Below are 22,509 nucleotides of genomic sequence, written 5' to 3' on the forward strand. Positions count from 1 at the left end.
TACTTTGTGGTAACAGGAATTTATTTTTCAGGTCTTTTTTTAAGTTAAAAAAGGAAAGAGAAGTCATTTGTGGAAAGGAAATGCCGTCTCTCCATGCCGCAAATCAAAGGCTCGCTTCCCAGCAGCCCAGTGACTTTGAAAGATCACTGCTTGAGCCCTTTAGATCTGTTAAGTGTTAAAAAAAAATCAGTAGCAGACACTTATGCTCTGTTAAGCATATGCTAGTTCCTTGTATAAAAAATGGAGGTTGGTTGGACTGAATCTGATAGAATAATAAATGCAGTTATAATCCTATGTGTTTTAGACATGCCAGATATCGTAACCAAAACGGTAAGAGCATCAAGTACCTTCCTCCTGACTTCCTCTTCATCATCAGTGCGGACACCAGTTTGGTCATTCATCAGAGGACTGACTAATGGAGAAGCTTGCCTGTTATCAGGACTCAAATTAGGAGACAACGTTGCATTTGTCATAGCTGGTCCGCCTTGGGAATTGATGGACAGTTCTGAAAGGTGGGGGCTGCCCGTGAGAGAGCCTGCTGAAGGAACAACAGAGTAAAATTCAGAATAATTTAGAAATATTACTTTTTAGCATATATGAGAATTATAGCCAAGAACCTCAGCCTATGTAAATGGGACGGTTCCAGCTAGTTAAATCGAGCTACTAGTTATGTGAAGAGCTAATCTGCCTATTTAGTGCGTATGGAGAACGGACTTGAGTAAGATTCACATTGTATTACAGCAGTGAAGAAAGAAGAATGTAGCCTTGCTTTAGCATCTGCTTCTTTCCTAGCATGTGGTGAATCAAGTTAGAACAGCTTTAGAGAGGCAGCTTTGTGGGATGTATGAGCTTCTGTTGTTAGATCTTATTCCACTCACACATTTCAGATGCCACAATAAACTATTGTTGCTCCATCTCCCCCGTCATGAACAAAAGGAAGAAGTTTTCAAGCTTCTGTTTTTAGTTTTAAGCAAACCAGCTTCCCACTATATCTGACTATAGGAACTGGCTTTTTCAAGTTAGTTGAAGCAAACCGGGATCAAATCGTGGTTTCAGATCCCGGATTAACCAATTAACCGTGGTTAAAACCAGTCACCGTTTCCTGCATCCAGGCACAAGAGGAAACTGCATTTTGTTCAAAGCCATGACGGGAAGTTTTAAACCTCCTCGTCTTGCACACAAATGGGGGAGAACATGAATAGGAGGCTAAGACCTGCTCATCTTCATAACTTTGAATTGGGCCAAACGGTCAAAGGACCTTGGTCTTAGCTCCAGAAGGCAATAAAACTGTCCGATCTGCAGCCAGCTCAAAAAAAGGGTAAAGCTTGCAGCTTTCATGATAAATTCAAAATGTATGGTTTTTATCATCCATTAGTACTACTACCCAATTAGCAGCACCCAAAGAAACAGACATTTTTCTCACTGAACTCCAACCCCCATAGAGATACAAGCAAAGTGTCCTGCTCTATCCTCTCCCCACATTTTTATTTGAAAATTCATTGTCTTCCTCATCACTTAATCCAAATAGAAACGAATGGGGATAGGGGTGGGATTCAGTTGGGGAAATCCTGTAATCAGAAAAAAAATATGATATGTTTAAGAAGCAGTCAAGTTGTGTGGGAGAGAGTAATACTGTCCAAAGAGGACATTGTCAAAGCTGTAAATTTTCTCTGTGCTCTACTATTAGTTTTACTACATAATAAATGTAGAAACAGAGAGAATTACCCTATAGTTAACTGGCGTTTTATTCACCCTCCTACAAACTTAAACTCCAGAAATGCAACTGATTAAAATTATTTCACAGGGTGCTAACAGAATAAGCATTAGAAAGAGCAAAATCTAGAGGAGGAAAGTGATTTTCTATGTCAATGTCACATCTAGAACAAAGGGAGCAAACTACTCAAGCCCTCTTGCTACGTACAACATAAATATGTACAGTGTACCTTGTCAAGTTATTCCACGCTCCTCTGACTGTTTTGGGGTTGAAATGCTAGCATTACATTGATACAATAGATGTTATTTTTTAAAAAGCATGTGGAAGGACCACTTCAAAATGTTCGCTGTTGTTAAGCCTAAGAAAAGTGTACAAAAAAGCGTGAAAATGGACAATTGCACACTTTGGTGGCTACGTGGAAGACAATGACCCGAAAGGGCTTTAAATGCTGTCCTCCTTTCTTGGATGAAGCCTACCATTTCTTTTTGACATAAAGTAGTCATCAAGCTCACATTCACTATATATTTCCAACCACATATTTCTGCAACCCATTAATCTTCCTTCATGCTTTACAAAAGCATCTTAATTTAGGGAAACAAATAAGCTGCCAGCTAGTACAGCTAACAATACCCATCATGTTCACGCACAAATAATAGGCTCTTTATTACAAACATATCAAGAAGTTTCATCTGAAATTTATCTTGGAAGCCCCAGTAAAATACAGCACAGCGTCAAAATTTCAGAGAGATTATGATCAATTCGTTTTTCAGCAGGACCTAAATAGTATATAGATTTTTGAGCTGCACTAGCAAGTTTCATATTTATCTCATCATCTTTATCAGCACCAAAGCAAATTATGCAGAGCAAATGGGATACTTGCCTGTAGATATATATATGCCTCAATGAAATAAATTTACCCACAATTCCAGGCTATGCAGATGCTCAGGAAAATCTGAGAGAAAGCCAGAGCTTGTTACACAAATGTCAATTTTATTGACACTAGTACACAACTGTATACAATAATTTCATAATAAAATTAATGCAGTTATAAGAAAAAGGAGAAGGGAGGGGCCCTAAGGTCAGGAAATCGTATTTTCTAAGTTTACAACTGTTATGTTTTCAAACGACATGTACAAAAGACCTACAAGAATCATAGTATCACCTCAAATATGTAGTAAAAACACAGAAATTCTGGCACCGTGCCTGCCCACATGACAGAAGAAAAGAAACATTAGCATCCGTATGTGAAGTTTTCTGCTTCTCAGACATTAAGCATCTGAAATCTAAGTTTATGAACTGGCCACAGCTAATCATAGGAAGTAGCAGCTATACATGACCAACAACCTTGTTTTTATTTTTCTAGATCTTCAACAACTGAAGTGGTGTATTTGCCATTATACAGGAGGGCATCCGTATGGCAGCCTGATGCAAATGCTTGGGCTGTCCCATCAAAACACTTGCTGTAGTGTTGAGGGTTCCTGTCTGACTCGTGGCTCAGCTAGATTGCATGGAAGCTCCAAAGGCATTAATCAGCACCTCAGCAAAGAGTCTCTTTGTGCAGCCTACTGCAATTCAGAACTGGTGTTTCGCAGTTCTCTGAATCTAAACTCCACCAAGGTTTGGTTGGGGACAGTTCACAGCAAATAAAGTCAGGATTCCTTTGAACGTTCTTAATTTAATATCACCCAGTGACCACCAAATGTAAGATAGTTGCGTTTCCAAAGGCTTAATTAATACAGTGTTTTCCCCCTGTCAAAATACGCGGGAAGAAGAGACTAAACGAATACTGTATAGAATTGAGATCTAATCATTTTCTTACTTGCAGCTGCATGTGTGGAAGATGCCACACACATTTTATGCTACAGGTTTGGTGGACTGGAATCTGGGGATTAGCAATGGACAGGTCATAGGAGTCAAAGTGCAGAAATATTTCTCTGTTAACTGGTACCCCTTCGTTGCTTATAAGGACACAGAAGATGATAAATTGCTCCTTCTAATTTCACAAAGACCCCATTGTGGTCAGACACAATTCCTAAGCATTCATGGCCGCTTGATTGATAACAGCATAACCTACGCCTGCTTTATCTTATGCTACATTGCAAATTCTGCCTCAGTCGTGAGAGTTATCGGATGTCATATCTGTACCAATATTGACAAATTATCCATCTTTCTATCTATCTATCTACTGAAGGCCAAAGGCTAGGAACTAAAATGGACAGAAGGCTTCACAGCATTTTCTCCATGCTGTACGTCATGATCTAGATTAAAATCAGCCTCGCCTTTTAAGCAGAACTATTTTGCTCCTTGCCTGTCAAACAGATGCACTGCTTTGAACTTATCACAATGCATACCAAGACATGTGATAAGCTACATCCTAGAAATGCTATGTAACTGCCAAGAGCTCATGCGAGAACAAAGGTGGAAGGCTTCTCTCCTTAATAACCACCTGTCAGTCTTCAAAGTCTGCTGTTTCCTACAAGGAGTTGCAGAAAATCACAACACATTACAAACATATTGTACGATTTGAAGTTCACTTCAGTCATATTAGCTTTGGGAGAGTGGCCCACATGGTGACTTCCTGTAAAATGGGGCACCTTTGAGAAATGCTTCCTATGAACACATATGTAATTGCCCTGTAGAAAACAAGTGATATTTCAGGGGGCTGTAAGGTAGCTATAAAGACGTAACTCTAGCCTTGAAGTAATGAATGCAGTATTTTCCTGGTAGAAAGCTTATTCATTGGCCAAAAAAAGTAAGATTCCCTGGAACTCTTCTCTCTCAAAACTCATTTCTCCACATAAGCAAAGAGTCAGCTGATGCCTCGAAGGGTGTCTTTATATAAATATTTAACCCCAAGCAAGCATTTGGATTACTAATCCATATGTAATTACACATAGGATTGTACTGTTTTAGATCTATGTCTGCATAACTCCCCACCCCAATCTGTTTGATGCCCAGCTGAATAATGTAGATGATGTGTAATGTGAACTAATCCCTAGAAGGATTCATAGCATGTCTATAAAAAAGGCTTTCAAATAAGATTAAAATTTTCTTTAGACTTCTATAACTAAAAAATTTGCATCACTGAACTGGGATACTCGTAGGATTGCTATTTTGGACCTCAAAAATATTTAAATGCTGGTTATTTAATTTTTTTCCTTGGTACACACTAGAGTCAGAAATGCAAATGCCTCTAAATCAAACTGATGCATTCCACATTCCTCATACTATAAAATGGAGGGTGAATGGTAATTTTAGCTTCATGTCAAAGCATCCAGATTGACTTTAGAACCTGAAAATCAAGCGGTGTTCTTGTCATTCCTCAGATCGTCAACAACAAAATAAGGATTGCCTCAAGCAAAATTTGAGGTGGAAGTGCTGGCATGGGGTAGGGACAGGTTGCTTATATTGGCTTTTGTATAGCTTTTTTTTTTTTAATTAAAGAACCACCACCAAAAAAATCTAACAACCTTTTCTTTAAAAAAGAAAATGAAAACAGACAACGTACTCAAAAGACTGATGGAAAGCAGACACATTCAGTAAGAACGTGTTAAAGAAATGTAGATTTATAACCAGCACTCAATAATAACGAATAAAGGTACCATTGACAGCTATAGCTAAGGTACTTGAGTTCATACACTCCTCACCGGTGTCAAGACAGTTAAAACAGAATTAATTCTGAGTGTTCTTTTGTTTCACAGATTCCCCTTTCCCAATTTAAAGAGGAGGAGCCTGCGAAGATTATAAGAAGGAACAGAGAAATGGCTGATTTGTGTGGCCCCCTCCATCCCTTTCTGAGCCTTTGGCAAAGGTGGGGGGAAGGGGAGAGAGAGGCCCATATCTTTGGGGGCAGATGAGTATTCCATTTCTGTATCAGGAAGATCTCCCCTGCGTCCTGCACAGAGCTACAATTCCTAGAGTTTCTGCTACAATTCCTAGGATCCTAGGTTCAGAGAGGGATGATATTGCTTTAAATGTATAGTGCAGAGGGGCCCAGGAAAGTCATGCATCCCCTCTTACAATTTCTATGGAACGTGCAATGCCGCCACAGCTTGCTCTTGAGCTAATTTATTGGACAAGAGGTTTTCAAAGGGGAGATGCAGCAAGAGGTTTCAAAAATAACATAAAATAAAAATAATGCAATTTCAGCAAAGATATGGGACAGAGGCTGCCTTGCTGAGATAAACGAAGGAGGAAGGATAAAAAGGTTTTCTTGGGTTCTTAAGGCTTGAAATGGATACCCGTGACAGTGGTGATAGGGCATGATTTGAGAGTATGGCGCATCGTACCAATGAACATGTCCCCCTGCACTTGGGTCAACAATTTGAGCAACAATTAAGCAAGGAAAGGTTTTACAGCAAGACACCAGTTAGAAAGGGTAAAGCCTTCAGTACAGGTAATAAAAAAGCAAAACGAAATTAATGTCATGCATACATAGGATAACTTCGGCCTGACATGCTTACAGACAGTCACCAAATTCAGCATTAGGTTTAGTAACCAGGAACCCCTTCCTCTTGGGTACAAAAATCCATGCTGAAGTGATATATAATAATATTAGACAGTGGCAGGTACAAAACTGGACAGTAACTGCAGCAGTTAGCCGATAACGGATTACCCTTTGATGGAAAATAATGTACATCATGATAAGTCTAATAGCAATATGGGTGGGGGGACTTTTAGAGGCATGAAGCATGTCCCTTGTCTATCTTTGTTCTTTCCATCGCTGAACTAAGCAAAACGAAAAGGAACAGGAAATAAATATAGTGGTTTGAATACAGTTCCTTAAAGCACACATGCATATAGAAATAGTCGCTTATTCTAAATAAGATGCATATTAAACCTTACAGAATATGTTTGCCTGCACAGTCTAGGACACTGGTCCAATCCACATGTGCAAGCAAGCAGGTGCTGCAGCTACTGTCCGTTTTGGCTTCACATCTCCCTAAGAAAGCAGTGATCCTGCTAAAAAGCAATTTTGTAATGGATCCAATCTTTTTAAGTGCTGCCTTCACTGGAAAGCGAAGGGCATGGTGGTTCCGTATAATCACCACGGTCCAAATATTTGTGCAGAAGGTCACATTCGTTTACTCTTCAGTTTCTCCATTTTTTATTTATTTATTGCAAAGTAGGATCCTTGCAGTAGGTGACCACGAAATAATGAATTTTATAGATGAATGCAGGATCACTGTGCTAGGAGGATATTTCCATTTCCAAGTGGGCTATTTCCCCCCCCTAGCAAAAGGTCATTGGGGCAGCGTGGCAAACAATGCAAGGAACAGAAGATACACCATGCTTTGAGTATAAAGACAGAACAATGGAAAAAGGCTTTTTCCTCCCATAGAGGTACATGCTGAAAAAACATACAGTGGTATATTTCTTTTTTTAAAAAAAACAAACAAACCAACAAACCATTGTTAAACAAATGACAAGAATGAGAATGAAGACCCCAGCAATTTTTTGAATTGGTATTTTCAAAGTTTTGAATTTTCAAACCTATAATTCAATGTGTGAAATATATCAGGGAAGTGCCAATCATAAGAAAATAGCCAAAGTTTGTATATTAGATCTATCAGAACAGCAATAAGGGGTGGGGTGGAGATAAGAAACTGGGAGTGGAATATTTCGTGCCCTTCCTGAAAAGTGAGCTCTGAAATAGGTAACTCTTTCCAAGCCCAAGACTGATAATTATGTTGTAAATTCTGCATAAAAAGTAAAGTTTGAATGACATCATGAGCGTTTTGCTGCAGCTGCCGTGTTACGGTTGCCATACGTCCAGAATTTCCCGGACATATCCGGAACACTGCAGCCAAAAAAAAGCCCAACAGCTCTGGCAAAAAAGCCCCACAACTTTTCTGTCTGGATTTGCACTGTTTGAAATATGGCGACCCTACGCTGAGTAGCATGCTCTCCATGCAAATATAAAACAGAGCATTTGCTTTTCATTCACAAATGCTCTTTTGCACGGATTCCTGACGTGAGCTTTATTCCCCTTGTTGAAAAAAGTAAAATGCAAGAGCTGCTTTAACAGATAATTAGATAAAACCGATCTTTCTATAAAGCACAACAGACAAGTAATCAAAAAGCTCCTCCTCATCAGTGAGATGAAAACCCATCGAAAGGGTGGGTATACTAGACTGCTTTGCAAGAACCAGAGAAACAGACCTATTCCTAAACTTTGCAAGAATCTTATGGGGGGGGGGGGGACCCACATCTATAGAACAGATGATTGAGAGTGGGGGTGGGTGGGTTCATAAAAAAGAATAATAATACTGCCGTATTTAGAAAGTGAACCTTCCAAAAAAATGGAGACACAAAAAATAAGGATTGCCACACACTACTAATACTACATTATTTTTTTTAAAGGAGCCTTAAAAGGAAGTGCAACTTTTTTATTTAAAAAGTAATAATCTAAAGTGAAGATCAATGTATGGACAGCTACAAAGATTCTGTAGATTCTTAGGACTGATATGAAAACAAATCTGCAGGGCATGTCCAAGTATCACAGAGCATGTGAGAGACTTAAAGGGGAAACCATGTCATACTTGGGAAATTATTTTTGACTTGGGTTTACTTTGTATGCCCCACAGAAGTGACAAGAAAAGAACTGTTGGTTGTGTGTCCTCTCCCAACACTTATGACTCATGTGAACGTGCAAGCTATTCAATCTCTAAATGAAGAAGACAGAATGTGCGTGCACCACTCTCTCTAGGGTAAATGTGCATCAACTGTCGCCCCATAAGAGCCAGAAAAGTAGACAGAAAGACAGGAAGTATCACTCCCTTAATGGTTCCTCTCTTGCTACTTTCATGGAATGGTTAAAGTGGGCCTCAGTTTGGGATTCGCCTCACCATCAAAAATGCCCATTTTACTTTGCTTTAGTAGCAAATTTTCAATTTACTCCTAACTCTATCCACAACACAGAGAGCAGACATAAAGAAAGTAGTGGATACCAACAATGAGAATTCTAATTGGCAACAGGCTTGTCGTTTTCATATTTACAAGTTACAATTAGGAATCTGATGTGCTTAAGCTACACAATTCATATTTTTTATCTGAGCTGCACTGTTTAATAGGACTGTAAATTTAAAAACAAACAAGAGCATGATTTTATGTGGCTGAAACGGCAATACCAGCCCTATGGTTAGTGGTAAAGCTAAATTGTGCCATCTCCTTTGAGGATATTTCAGTGATGGAAAACACCATTATATAATTAAGTATTGATCAAGGTAACATCTCTGTTACTGAAACAAGGACAATAATCAGGAATCATTAGAAAAGAAATCATAATAAAAAATAGAGCTGCCTATAACACGATGCCTTTAATGCAAATCTAGTGGGAGAGGGGCAAATTTCATGATAGTGATTAGTGATATTTCTCTACAAATCGATGGTGCAACTGTACTCAAATTACAGCGTACAGTTTTGGTTCCTGCTCCTCAAATAGAGCATGGCAGTGCTAGAATGGGTGCCAAAAAGGGCAATCAAAATGATCAGCTAGCTACAGCAACTTCCCTATGAGAAAAGGCTACAACATTTAGGTCTTTTTAAAAAGGCAAGTACAAAGAGAAGCATGATGGTGGTCTCCAGTAATATTAGAACCCAGGGTCGTCCAATGAACTTGAATGATGGGAGATTTTAGACAGAAGGAAATACTTTTTCAAACAGTGGCATATTTAAACTTTAGAATTTCCTGTCACAAGATGCAGAGACTTTAATATGGCTTTAAAAAGGGGGCTGGACAAATCCGTGGATGACAAGGCTATCAATGGGTGCAAGCTCTTACAACTATATATTGCCTCCAGTATCAGAAACAATGGTCCAGTTTGCATGCAGCTCTAAGCGATATCATGGCTTAGTGAGGATGAGCAAGTGTGCTTGTACCCAGAGAGAAACTGCTTTGCTTCTCTCCTGCTCCTACTGATGATGTACGACCTGGCACAAAGCCATTCATTTGGCCTAGCATCACACATGAACTCAATTGTTTGTCTCACTTCCAGCAAACCACAACCAACCACCAAGGTTACTTTCCGCTTCCTGCTTGTAGTTTGTTTTGGGGAAGACAAAGCACTAGCCCAGGTTTGCACATAATGGCAATCCAAACCATGTTTTATGGGTAGCATGGCAGCAGCACAACTGGGAGGGGAGCAAAATGGCTGTGGTTTTCTCTCTGGGTACCTGTATGCTTGCTCACTCTTGGTTAGGCTTAGCATTGCATGAGAATGAGGCCCAGTATGCCTCTGAATAGCACTTACTAAGGATCACAACCTGGAGAGGGCTATATTGCACTCATATTCTGCTTGTGGGTTTCCTATGCATATTCACTGGCAATGTATGGAATACCCCATTTCTCTCCCCCCCCCACACCCCAAACACATCATGCGGAGGCTATGCACTTGGATTGGGTAATACAAAATCCTATTTATGCTGTTTCGTTTCTGCACATTCTCTACAATGCTTAGTGAATGCGCACACAATGGTAGGTGGTAATGTATATTCTCCACTGAATCCACATCATCACAACATAGACATTTTGTAGACCAATGGCCACTTCTAATCATAACATTAAGATGCTTTAGCTTAAGGAGGAAATGAACTATCGTGCAATTTCCTCGAGAATGCCTGGGGGGGGGGGGAATCATTGAAACAACTAGTGCTTTTGTGAAGCACCTAACAAGCCAGTGCTTTACTCCACAGTACGTTATTTCTATGCCATAATCGCCAGAAGTCAGCAAACATGCCAATAAAGGACACACTGTGTACATTCTATCTACACTTTCCAAAGTGGGTTTTTGTTTAGTTATGCTTTAAATTAAACATTCAGTGGTTAAAGGCAATGATTTGACAAACTATTCTAAACCCAGAACACAGATCACCTTCTCAGCACAACATTAAATAAAACCTTCCCTTATTAGCCCATGCTGCCGCCTAACCACAAAGTCACAGATTTGGTTACTTGTTCTCTTGTCTACTAACTAAACAAACATCTGAACTGCATTTACATCTGCACTGAACTTCACATTAGTATAACAAAAACACGAAAGAGAGGAGGTTAAATATTCCTATGCATATGCCAGCATCCCAAAGGCCTTTAAAAAACCAAACCCTAACCCTTTGGATTGTTATATAATCCTGTAAATCCCAGTTCCCATTAAATAAAAAACAGCCCTCACAATCACAGAAATAAGTTTGCTCATGCAATGGCAAGTATTTCCAATGCAGCCTATAGTGCAAACATGTTGCCCATCCTTGCCATTTACCCTGTTCTAGGAATATGTAAAATACTGAAGAGGACTAGGCAACTATAGATTGAGTTCTGTTAAAATATTCTTACACTCAGATGTACCACTTAACATGTCTTGGTTCAAGGCATCAGAAAAAGGTTATAAAACGTATCAATTTTGTTCTATAAAAATCTAAAACCATCAAAATATAGAACTGCTCCGGATTAAAAGATGTCCTGTAACTGGCTCATTTGTTTTCATGAGAATGAATGAATAGCTGGAATCAACTGTACTCAGCTAAAGCTGCCCTCTATTATTTAATTCTGACACATTCATTTGAGAATACTTTCCCCCATACTTCCCCTCTGACCCAGTTAAACACATTTAGCAATGGTGGTAAGGTCAATGGGTATAGTTCGCTGCTTTTCTTTACTCAAGAAAGTTTCCTGAAACACAGGGTAAATTATTTGTCTTACTCCTTACAGATTTCCTGATTCCAATGTTCTTTGTCTTATTACATTGTTAAATGAAAAAGAAAGACTGGAGCATTCCATGCCTTGCTAGATATGCAATATTCAGAGTCTACGTGACCCCCGTGTCCAAGAACGCAGCAGCTGGCAGGGTCTGCTTGTGCAAAACCATTTCAGATAATTACAAGAAGAGTTTGGATTTGATATCCTGCCTTTCACTCCCTTTAAGGAGTCTCAAAGCGGCTAAGATTCTCCTTTCCCTTCCTCCCCCACAACAAACACTCTGTGAGGTGAGTGGGGCTGAGAGACTTCAGAGAAGTGCGACTAGCCCAAGGTCACCCAGCAGCTGCATGTGGAGGAGCGGAGACGCGAACCCGGTTCCCCAGATTACGAGACTACCGCTCTTAACCACTACACCACATAGGCTCTCGCTGACCAGCAGTTGGGTGCTGTGTGTGGGAGACTAACTCTAGTATCCTACTGCCCTCCCAATTAGCTGATTGCTTAGTTTTCAGAAACGGCTTGATCAGGATATGAACCATGTCTGAAAATGTATGTACACTTGGTTTCTTAACCAGCTAGGGATGCATGTGTAAAGCCTGCTTCAACACAGCATCTGATCTAGATACATTGGGGCTCCTGTTTCGAATTGGCCCCGTGATTAATGATGACAAAATACCCGAGAAGAACATTTGCAAGTAAGATCTACTATGCTGAAAGCAATCTTACAACCAATGTATAGAAATTATGGTGTTTAAACGAGCCCATTAATAACTACAGGAACATACCACTGAGCTTCTTTCAAAAGACTGCTTCCATCCCCCCCCACCCTATTTAAAGTTTGCATGTTCCATATTCTTCAACATGTTCAAATAGGAAAAAACTTGTTCAGCTCACAAATGCAACTTTTAATACTTTCAGCATAAGAATGATTTGTGGTTTTGTTGAGCAAAATATAGTATTGCTTCCTTCAAAAAACGTGTCAATAAGCTCTTTTATTATTATTTTTAAAAATGCCTAGATTTGATAATATCCTTTTTTTTTTTGCATTTTGATTGCAATGTAAAACTTTAAACTCTAAACTGAGGCACTGGATAGCAAGCTCTCCTTTAGAAGGAGAGAAAAGCACATGTGTGTACCATGAACTCAAATCACGTTGCTTCTCAAATAACGAACACTGCAATCCTATGTACATTTACTTGTGATTAAGTTCCACTGAAAACAGTGGGAGATGCTTCTAAGTAAAAATTAATAGGTTGGGGCTACAAGTCATCTCTATCTGGCCTATACTTCATTAAATACGACACACAACTAGAGTATAGTTTTCTTCTTAATGAACAAATCTACTAACAGGGTTGTTAGATGAGGAATCAGGTCTCCTTCCTGCCCCCCTAAAAACCCACGTCACCAGTAGATTTCACCACCTCTCTGTATAGCAGTAGCTCCTTCTAACTTCTCAAAAGGAGAAGGTTAAGAGGTTGACATGCTGCTTTATGTACTCGATGAACAACCTTCCAACAAATCACTTTCCTGTTAGGTTGGTCTATTCCTGGAAGTGCTGCTTGGTTTTCTCAGCAACTGAAGACATGAACACCATCTTCATCACTGAGGGCCAAAGACACATCCTCTACCTCTTCCTCGAGTTGGAGGCTGCCAAATGAATACTTGTTCCTTGGCATAGGGGATGAATTGAGCACTATGGGATTTCCAAACACAAGAGGGTGGGTGAAAGGATTGACCATTTCTGAATCTGAGTCACTAGACTCCGTTCCACTGCTGGTAGAACCTTCCAATATCTGGATGGTAGACATATGGTCCATCATGCCCCTAGCATACAAGGACTGTATAACTGGGCTTTGTTTTGACTGACTAGCAGCTGGCACACCATTTGCCATGTTTTTGCCTTGTGAAGGGACCATTCTAACTGTCCCTCCTTTATGATACCTATCTGCTCTATAGTCTTGGTTTGGAGTGGAAGATACCTGGCTCAAGATAAATGGATCTGTTTCAGATCTGTTGCGCGCATGTGAAACCACATCCATGTGTGGCCTTTGCGAGACTGGGGAGCGCTTGCTGTAACTGTGGCAGCTATATGAACGAGTATCATCGTCTTTACTCCTAACCCTACAGTCATGCCCGTTTTCGGAGATGTAACCCTGGGAGCCTGCTCTACTGAAACTCATGTGAGGACTTGATCCTTTGCTACTGGAAGGCAAGGGAGTAGCCAATGGACTGCGGGTATCTGGACCTCTAAACATTTCATCAACTAGAGTGCTGTGCCGTGGGACTCTGGGACTCCCACCAACATAGAAGGACATACTAGAAGGGCTGCCATCATTGCAGTCTTCAGTGAGATGGTAAGATGCCTTTATAGAGGAGATGGAAGAATCCCTATATCTAATTCTATTACGATTTTCACCTCTATAATCAACGTAGGCACCACTGGTCAAATCACCCTCATAATTGTCATTTGTTTGGGACTGTGAGCGGGTTATCTGCCCTCTGAGGAGGTCATATTCACTATCTACATCACTGCAGTCAATGAAAGGAATTGATGTGCTACTGCCACGAGCAGCCCGGGATGCAGGACCTGTGCTCGGTTGCTGTGTCTGAGATCTACTGTGCTGTGATCTGTCCTTTGCGACCTCCTCTTCTTCCTCCATGGCTTCCATCACAGCACCGTCCAGCCTCCTGCCTTCTTTTTCGGGGCTCTTTTTCAGGGAAGGGCTCGTGTGGTGTCCACCATCTTCCACTGAAACTTTTAGTTCCTTCCCCTGCCGGCAGCTTTGGACCGCTGGGGAATCAGCACCGTCTCCATATGTAAAACTACAGCTCTGGAAAGAGAAAGGAGAGAGATGAGAGGGGACAGGAAGATGACAAATCAGCACCAATCTCAACATCAAGTGCTTTACAAATGCACCATACAACACAGTGTGACAAATTTAAATATGCCTTCAAGCCTAGAGAATAGAAGAGAGGAGAGCTCATTCCTTTGGTCAACTTCTGCAGCACATAGGACCCATGACAGAGAAAACCACACCTCTGTGGCAGAAGCACATGCTTTGCAACTGCATGCGTGAAAAGTACCAGATTCAGTCCCTGCCACCTTAGGAGAGGTAAACAAGTGATGTGGAAGACCTCCACCTGAAACCCTAGCCTAGAGAGGCACTGCCATTCACCACGGACAATATTGGGCTAAATAGACAAAACAGTCTGACCTGGTAGATGGCAGGCTGCCTATGAGAACAAAATCTAATGTCCCACAACAGTTTTGTGGATTGTCTCTCACTTATGGTACATTATCAAAGGAGATTAAAAGGTTGTGAAATGCCATCTTGTTGTTCCTATTATGTGGTTGGAGAACCTGTGGCCCTTCAAATGTGGTTGGACTCTAACTCCCATTAGCTGCAACAAGCATGGCCAATTGTGAGGGGAAGGACGATGGGAGTTGTAGTCTGGCAACATCTCTGGAGAGCCACCAATTCCCCATCTCTAGTCTAATATGGATCTCTAAGTCATGCACTAGAATGAAGATAATACAGAAGGACGTGCTTGTTGGGACACGGGAGAGGGCCTTCTTGGTGGTGGCTGCTCTGAGACTGTGGAAGTCCCTCCCTGGAGAAGTTACAACTGGCTCCCTCCTTGCTGTCCTTCTGCTAGCAGGCCAATACTTTTTTTGTTCCAACAGGCTTTGGGGAACTGACTGCTTTTAATGAAAAGGCCGGCGCTGGGCTGTTTTTATTGTAATTATTTGTATGTTTTTAAACAGATTTTATATATGTATGTAGTTTTAATTCTATTGAAGTTTTTTTAAAAAATTATTTTTTCCCATGTTTTTAGCAATTCTTGTTTTATCTGTAAACTGCCTTGAGACCCACCAGGGAAAAAGGCAGGGTATAAATAAATATTACAATGATATCTCTCTCTCTCTCTCTCTCTCTCTGTGTGTGTGTGTGTCAAAACTATTGGCAAATACTATGACAAGGCAATACAGTTGTACCTCAGGTTACATACGCTTCAAGTTACAGACTCTGCTTCAGGATGAGAACAGAAATCGTGCTCTGTTGGCGCGGCAGCAGCAGGAGGCCCCATTAGCTAAAGTGGTGCTTCAGGTTAAGAACAGTTTCAGGTTAAGTACGGACCTCCGGAAGGAATTAAGTATTTAACCCGAGGTACCACTGTACTTTAGGTGAGCTATACCAGAGGGATTCAAACAAACATTTTTTAAAAAATCATTACATGCCACAGGAAGTCATATCAGCCAATCCAGCTTAAGGGAAAAATTCTTTATGAATTGAGAACTTTTAGCCAAAATGCTTATAAAGCCCATTACTGTTTCTTTTCTCAGCAAGGTTATTAATTTTTTCACCTAGCTTTAACTGGAATTTCACCAACAGACATTCTCTTCTTTTGAGCTGCTTCTAGGCAACAGATCAAGCTTCTCTCAGAAGGCAGCCTTGACCACAAATTAGGAACAGGTTGCCTTGGCTTGGCTTTATTTTTACCCTTCAGAATTCTGAAAATCAGGATTGTGGTGAGGGAGTATTGTTTTATTCCCTGCGCTCACTGAGTGAAACCGGGTTAAATCTGGGGTCAGTTTCTTCAACATTCTCAGAAAGTAGAATGGAACTGTTTACATGGATCATAAAATAACACATTCAATCCAGGAGTCTCCCCGAGGGCCAGCCTGTTATTACTCCAAGCCTCATGGGCCAAGTCTGGCAAGTGGGCAGTGTCACCCACCTGCCAATCACTACATGTCACAATGTCAGGAAGAACTTCATCTATGTTGGCAGGGGTAGGGGAGGTGGGCATGTCTCTGCTCAAATGGCAAACCCTGGAGGACCTAATTAGGATGGCAAGTTCTCCAAACCTGTCATGTCCTCTTTCTCTAAACCTTGGAAAAAAGATGCCTACCCTGTGTAAAAATTATCCGTAAGTGCACATGCAGATTATATACAGTGGTACCTTGGGTTACATATGCTTCAGGTTACATACGCTTCAGGTTACAAACTCTGCTAACCCAGAAATAGTGCTTCAAGTTAAGAACTTTGCTTCAGGATGAGAACAGAAATCGTGCTCTGGCGGTGTGGCGGCAGCAGGAGGTCCCATTAGCTAAAGTGGTGCTTTAGGTTAAGAACAGTTTCAGGTTAAGAACGGACCTCCGGAATGAATTAAGTACTTAACCTGAGGTACCACTGTACAGCAATGCATATCTGCATAATTTATTTATTTAATCAACGAGTGACATATGAACTTGCTAGGCACGCAGTTTAAATATTTTAATGTGTGTAAGGCTTGCCTAAGAAGGACAATTAATAAACACAAATAAAAATACTGCTACTGCTTTCTACTTGGCTTGGAAACATTCCAAACCAGAGAAAAGGACAAAGTTGCTCAAAGCTGCAGTGTGGCCATTCATTTGGCCTCTCCTGACTGTGAATTATGGTACAGTGCGCAATGCTAAACATGGCCTAGGCAAGACAAACAGAACTATTGGACATTTTTGCTTACAAAAGCATGAAATATAACTGACTTGTTTTGGCACCTCTGAATGCTGTTCTGAAGGCTTTGCTGTCAAGCTCCTAATAGAGTGAATCTTGCTGTGTTTCCTGGAAAGTGGTAAAAAAAGAAAAAAAAGAAAAAAGCGAACATATTTTGCAACAAGTTAAAATGCATGTTATTTCCCACCCCTGTGAATAAATCAATGGCAGACAATCATGTCTCTAAGCCCAGCTTCAAACAGACTTCTTGTCCCAAAAAAGATTTCCTCTCTGTCGTCGTATATGTATGCAGTATTTCAGTGAAGCTATGTGTTACATAAATGGCATAAAAGGAAAGGACAAGTCACTAAAAAATAAATCCTCCAACTCCAAAAGATGACTCAGAACACAAACCTGTCGCTAGGATCATTCTACAGTTTAGCAAAAACACTGAACTCATCATGTCGCAGACTGGCTTAGAAACACATTTGGCAATAGCATGCAACAATCCAACCTTCTATTGTCTCAACATTTCACTGCCTGTTGCGCCAATTTGCTCTCCTCGTTCTGCTTTGTTTATTTAATTAAGAAGTAACTGTGTACTTATCTACAGATCGCCTGAATTCCTATGATCACAACACCAGTAATTTGAGTAGGTTTCACGGACCTGGGGGTCAAGATGCAGCAAGCCCTATAATACCTCACTGTTAACAAGCAGGAACTATTTTGCAGGCTATTCGTTATAGTCGTAACCCAAACACAGGGGACAAAAAGGAATAGATAGCTAATTAGAAGGCAAAAACAAATAAAAAAAGTTCCAAAACACCAAAGCACAAAACTGGGAAAGCAGGAAGCAGAAGCCAGGAAGAAAAATCTATGTCACACTGTTTTTTTCTTGTGTATATTGCCATTTTCTTCTGGGAAGACTATTCAAGCCAAGCACACTCTCCCTATTTTCCTGCAGCTGTGTCATTTGGCTAACTGGGCTGAATGAGCATGCATGAGGCCCAAGAAAACCCTCAAAAAGTAAACAGAGCAAATTATTTTTATTGTTGTTGCAAAGACTCTTTCTAACCTTTCAAACTGTACTTTTTTGTGTCCTCCTTCTTTGACATAGTCCAGAACCTGCTTCTGAGTTCGGCCACTGGGAAGGAAACAAAACAAAACCAAGAGTTAAAACCACGAAAATAAAAGGCTGTGGAAGTACCTTCTTCTAGTATTAGTGCATCCTTAACTGTGGACTGCTTTTAATGCCAGGCATGGTTACTAGTTACCAGGGACGGTAAATAAAAGCTGGAGAATCTGCTGCTATGAGAATGCCTCTGAAAATGCTCCCTCTGATGTCAACTCATCCACAATGCCTGGGAGTATTCATCACTCTGAATCAGCACCATCACTCTGTCAAAGACTCTGTCCCCATCGGCTGCAGATTCTTGGAAGTGTCGCGGAGAGGCAAGGAGCCTCGCAATGTGGTGGCACTGATTTATCGCTCAGCATGTTTTGGCACCACAAAAGCCCCTGCTCTCAGGCTACTGCTAAAACCATTCATTTCTTGCAAGAAAGCAAAACTGAATTTTCACCTACATTCTTCGGGTAGGAGGAACCGGACTTCCAAAGGTTAACAGAACCATTGTGTTACTTTCTACTTCTTTAGCATAAAAATGTTCCTTAACATTACATATATGAGTGATTTTATGTCCAGCTGTTCACGACATAATTGCAGGCACTCACAACTGGTACCCATTAAACTGAATGCAGTCCTCTGGTCGTGTATGGTGGGCCATCCGTCCCCCAGTAAGACTCCGGCTTTTGCTGCCTGTCTGAGAATGCAAAACTGCTGCGCTACACCACACATCAGCTGATAGGCGGGGAGGCTGAGCAGCTTAAAGAAAGTCCTGCTGTGCCTTGGGTCTCTTCAGGACTTCCTCCACCCGCACTGACATCCTTTTGGGGCTCCAAGGAGGGTCTCCTTATCAGCCACAAGGACTCTCAAGTTCTCTTCTGCCATTTCTGGGTTTGAATTGAATTCATTTAATTCTTTCCTGGCACTGTGCACATATATAGTTGCACGCAAGTGAATCACATGTTAAGTGGGAGGACGCCTGCACACCCACACCCGCCTACACCCCATGAGTTCCATAAGTTGCAAGGTTCTCCAAGAGATCAAATGGTTTGTTACCACAAGCCAAGATGGGGTGCAGTCAACTCTATCCAAACCTTTACAGAAATATTATCTGCCTACTCTGAAACAGTGAGTCTGAAGCTTAGCAACTTGCAGCACTGCCCAGCCATTCTTAAGAGCAGAAAGATTTGTCAGACATTGAGGAAACTCATCTTCTGTGCCATTCAACTCCTGTGTTGGGTACATTTCTAACCTATTGCAAAGACTTGTGGGAACTGTTTCAAGGACCTCAGTAACTTATGTACCTGCCTCAGGCAGTTCTACATTCTTATACTACTTCTAAGGAACCACCACCACAATGAGTTATGAATTTTTAAGACTAGTGTTGTTGAAATTCCAAATTTTAATTGCCCTGGTGGCAATTATTTGGTGGGAATTTGGTGGGAAAAGCTGCTGGTCGCTGCTATTAAATGTCATATTTATTTGATTCCCACACCCCTTTCCCCAGAGAGGGAACACTGAATTACGCATTAGGCTGCATACAGAGGCACTGAAGCTGGAGCTATTAAACTCTGTCCTATTAAGCATCTGAGGAAACTCATATCTGGCTTAAAACTATGCTCAGCTATTCAAAATGGACGAAAACATTAATAATTTAATTTAATGCTATTTTAACATTAGAAATACATAATGCTAGTCACACTATTGTCTGCTTCACCACATCTACAAACTGGTAGTAGCCAGCTAGTAATCAGGGTTTCCTGCCCCGTGTGCACATGTCACAAGAGACATGTATGTGTCAATCATACATGATGCCATGCACGCAACCGCTTGCACAGAGGCAGTATTTGTGCAAGAAAGCTGCCAAGTGTGAAACGGCTCAAAAAGTTAGTTCTGTGGATAAATAAAGCAAAACACACTGTGCTATCAAGAGTGTGCATTATTATCCAAACAATATATTTTCCTTGCGAACTAGGCAATCAGCTGATAAGCTATGATTTAACATGCCATTTTAATTTTCTGCTAGGAAGCTGTCCCTATAGATACTAAATGAAAGTGTACTAAAGATTCGAATGAAGATGGTTCTGTCTCTGTATAAGATTTTTTTTTTTTTTAAAAAAAGATTAACAAATAGTGCATTCTTTTGGACAGAAAGAAGTCAATTTTCTATTTGCATTCTTCCGGTGGAAGAAGATTGGAAAAAGTTCAAAGAATATTTACAGAAATATTGTAAAATTGATGAATGTTAGAATGATGTTGGATAGAAATTAAGTGGTTTTTAGCTGTAATATTATAAGGGAATATGAAAAAATGGACTATTAATAGGTAAAAATTTAATGTTACAATACTTTAAGATTGAAGACTAGGATAAACAAAGAGGGGAGGGATTTGCTAAACTAGCAATTGAAGTGGAATACAAAAAAGGGAGGCGTGAGGAGGTCTGGGAAACAAGCAAATGAAAGATAAGTGATTGAAAGACTGAATTGTTTTTAACTATTTTTATTTTGTATTTTTCTTTTTTCTTTTTCTATTTTGTAATATTTTGAAAATCCTAATAAATATCTTATAAAAAATAAAATAAAATAAAAAAGTACCTGGGGCATTGCTACTGTCTGTCTCTTACTAAGCTCTTCAGAATACTTGAGGATACCATGGTTTTGCTTTGATTAAGACTCTTCAAGCAGGGCTGGGGAATGTGTGGCCCTCCAGATGTTGTTGGAACTACAACTCCCATAATCACTGACTACTGGCCCTTCCAGTTGGGCTGATGGTACTTGGAGGACCACAAGTTTCCCATCCCTTTCTTAAATACAATTCAAACATATAGACAATTAGACTACAGCTGCTACTTAAGACAAGAGGAAAGACAAACATATGATCAAATATGAACCCCCAAAAGTCAGATTATTGGTTGGCCCTTTTAGCCCAGAGTTAGCCAATGTGGTCCTCTCCAGATGTTGTGGAACACAAGTCCTATCAGCTCCAGCTATCATGGCAGAGATGACTGGAAGTTGTACTTCACAACATCTGGAGGGCATCACACTGGTGACACCTGACCAGCATCTAACTCTCCAAGGCCTCCTAGAACATCTTGGGGTGGGGTGGCATTGGCCTACTGAGTGCAACGCACCCAAGAAAAGCAACGCATATTTTTACTCTCAGAAATGTTTATCTGAAGACTTTGGAAGTTGGGGGTGGGGAGAGATATCTAGCATGAAATGAAATAGCCCCTAATTATTAAAGATGCTTCAGGCAGACTTTTACTAAGAGTCTGAATAATTTCTAGGACATTCAGCGAGTAGTGTGTAGATCAGCATAAACGGCCACCGCAAATTACATGCTTGGGAAACTGCATCCCTCAGCTATCCTGAAAATAAGCATGAAAAGCTTGGTATGCAGAGGAAACATCACACAGAACTCAAGAGGTCGAGATAAATGGGAAGGCAACATATGTGATGAGCCACAGAGCTGAGACAGCAAAAGAAACAGAGCAAATCCCAACTCTGGTGCATTTCTCTCAATTTAACTTAATTTATCTAGGTCATAATGTAATTAAAAAAGCAACTGGAATATAAAAAGTCAATCTTGAAATAGCCACATATGACAGGGGTCAGCAAACTTTTTCAGCAGGGGGCCGGTCCACTGTCCCTCAGACCTTGTGGGGGCCAAGACTATATTTTGAAGAGAGAGAAAAATGAATGAATTCCTATGTCCCACAAATAACCCGGAGATGCATTTTAAATAAAAGGAGACATTCTACTCATGTAAAAACACACTGATTCCGGGACAGTCGGCGGCCCGGATTTAGGAGGCGATTGGGCTGGATCCAGCCCCTGGGCCTTAGTTTGCCTACCCATGACATATGGCATATAAACTCTCCTTGATAAATATAATAAATTTAAATCCCCAAATTCCATCACCCAGTTGAAGCTCAACCCTAAAAAGGAAGTCTAAACATATATATGAGAAGGAAATGGCTTTTTATGTAATGTAGTTGATAAATAAACTTCCACAGAGAAGCTTAGGTTAATCTGTTGGAGTAAAACCAGTAAAATATTGCAGTACCCTAAATACTGCCCCCTCCCCCACAAAGCAATTCAATATTATACAATAACAACCAAACATGGATGAAATCATATTGTCATATAATCTTTGATAATGTGCTTAACAATATTCTGCCAACTGGGTGACCTGTAGATGTTTTAGACTACAACTCCCACCACCCATGACAACTGGTCGTGCTGGCTGGGGCTGATGGGAACTGTAGTCAAAAACATCCAAAAGCAGGCCTGTGAAGGCTGTTTTATGACACACACTGTTGAAGACTGCAAGACAGTAAGATTTCACTCAGACATCATAGAACCCTTCACAAAGCATTACACATCTTTCATTGTCACATTTGATTAATTTTACCATTTATTTATTTATTGAGTTTCTTAATCCGGCTATTTTAAAAAATGATTGTATCTTTCTGCCAACTCAAAATCACTTTTCTATT

General features: G+C 40.5%; 1 protein-coding gene and 1 long non-coding RNA gene across 7 annotated transcripts in view; one reads left to right on the top strand and one right to left on the bottom strand.

Moving 5' to 3' along the window:
- FARP1 (FERM, ARH/RhoGEF and pleckstrin domain protein 1) overlaps positions 1–22,509 on the bottom strand; it is a 188,656-nt gene that overhangs the window by 37,757 nt on the left and 128,390 nt on the right. For 3 of the 6 annotated variants that reach the window (XM_081002976.1, XM_081002977.1, XM_081002978.1), the window contains exons 11-14: positions 17,964–18,032; positions 16,942–17,017; positions 13,996–14,239; positions 348–538 (exon numbers count right to left, since the gene is read on the bottom strand). In XM_081002976.1, the coding sequence (XP_080859102.1) occupies positions 348–538; positions 13,996–14,239; positions 16,942–17,017; positions 17,964–18,032 (580 nt within the window). The remainder of the gene's footprint in view (positions 1–347; positions 539–13,995; positions 14,240–16,941; positions 17,018–17,963; positions 18,033–22,509) is intronic. The other 3 variants (XM_081002981.1, XM_081002980.1, XM_081002979.1) reach the window with 3 other exon arrangements.
- Positions 1–22,509, top strand: part of LOC308475980 — a 1,233,414-nt gene that overhangs the window by 1,532 nt on the left and 1,209,373 nt on the right. The window lies entirely within an intron of this gene.

This window comes from Podarcis pityusensis (assembly GCF_964106645.2).
Source record: "Podarcis pityusensis genome assembly, chromosome: 4".
Classification (NCBI taxonomy): domain Eukaryota; kingdom Metazoa; phylum Chordata; class Lepidosauria; order Squamata; family Lacertidae; genus Podarcis; species Podarcis pityusensis.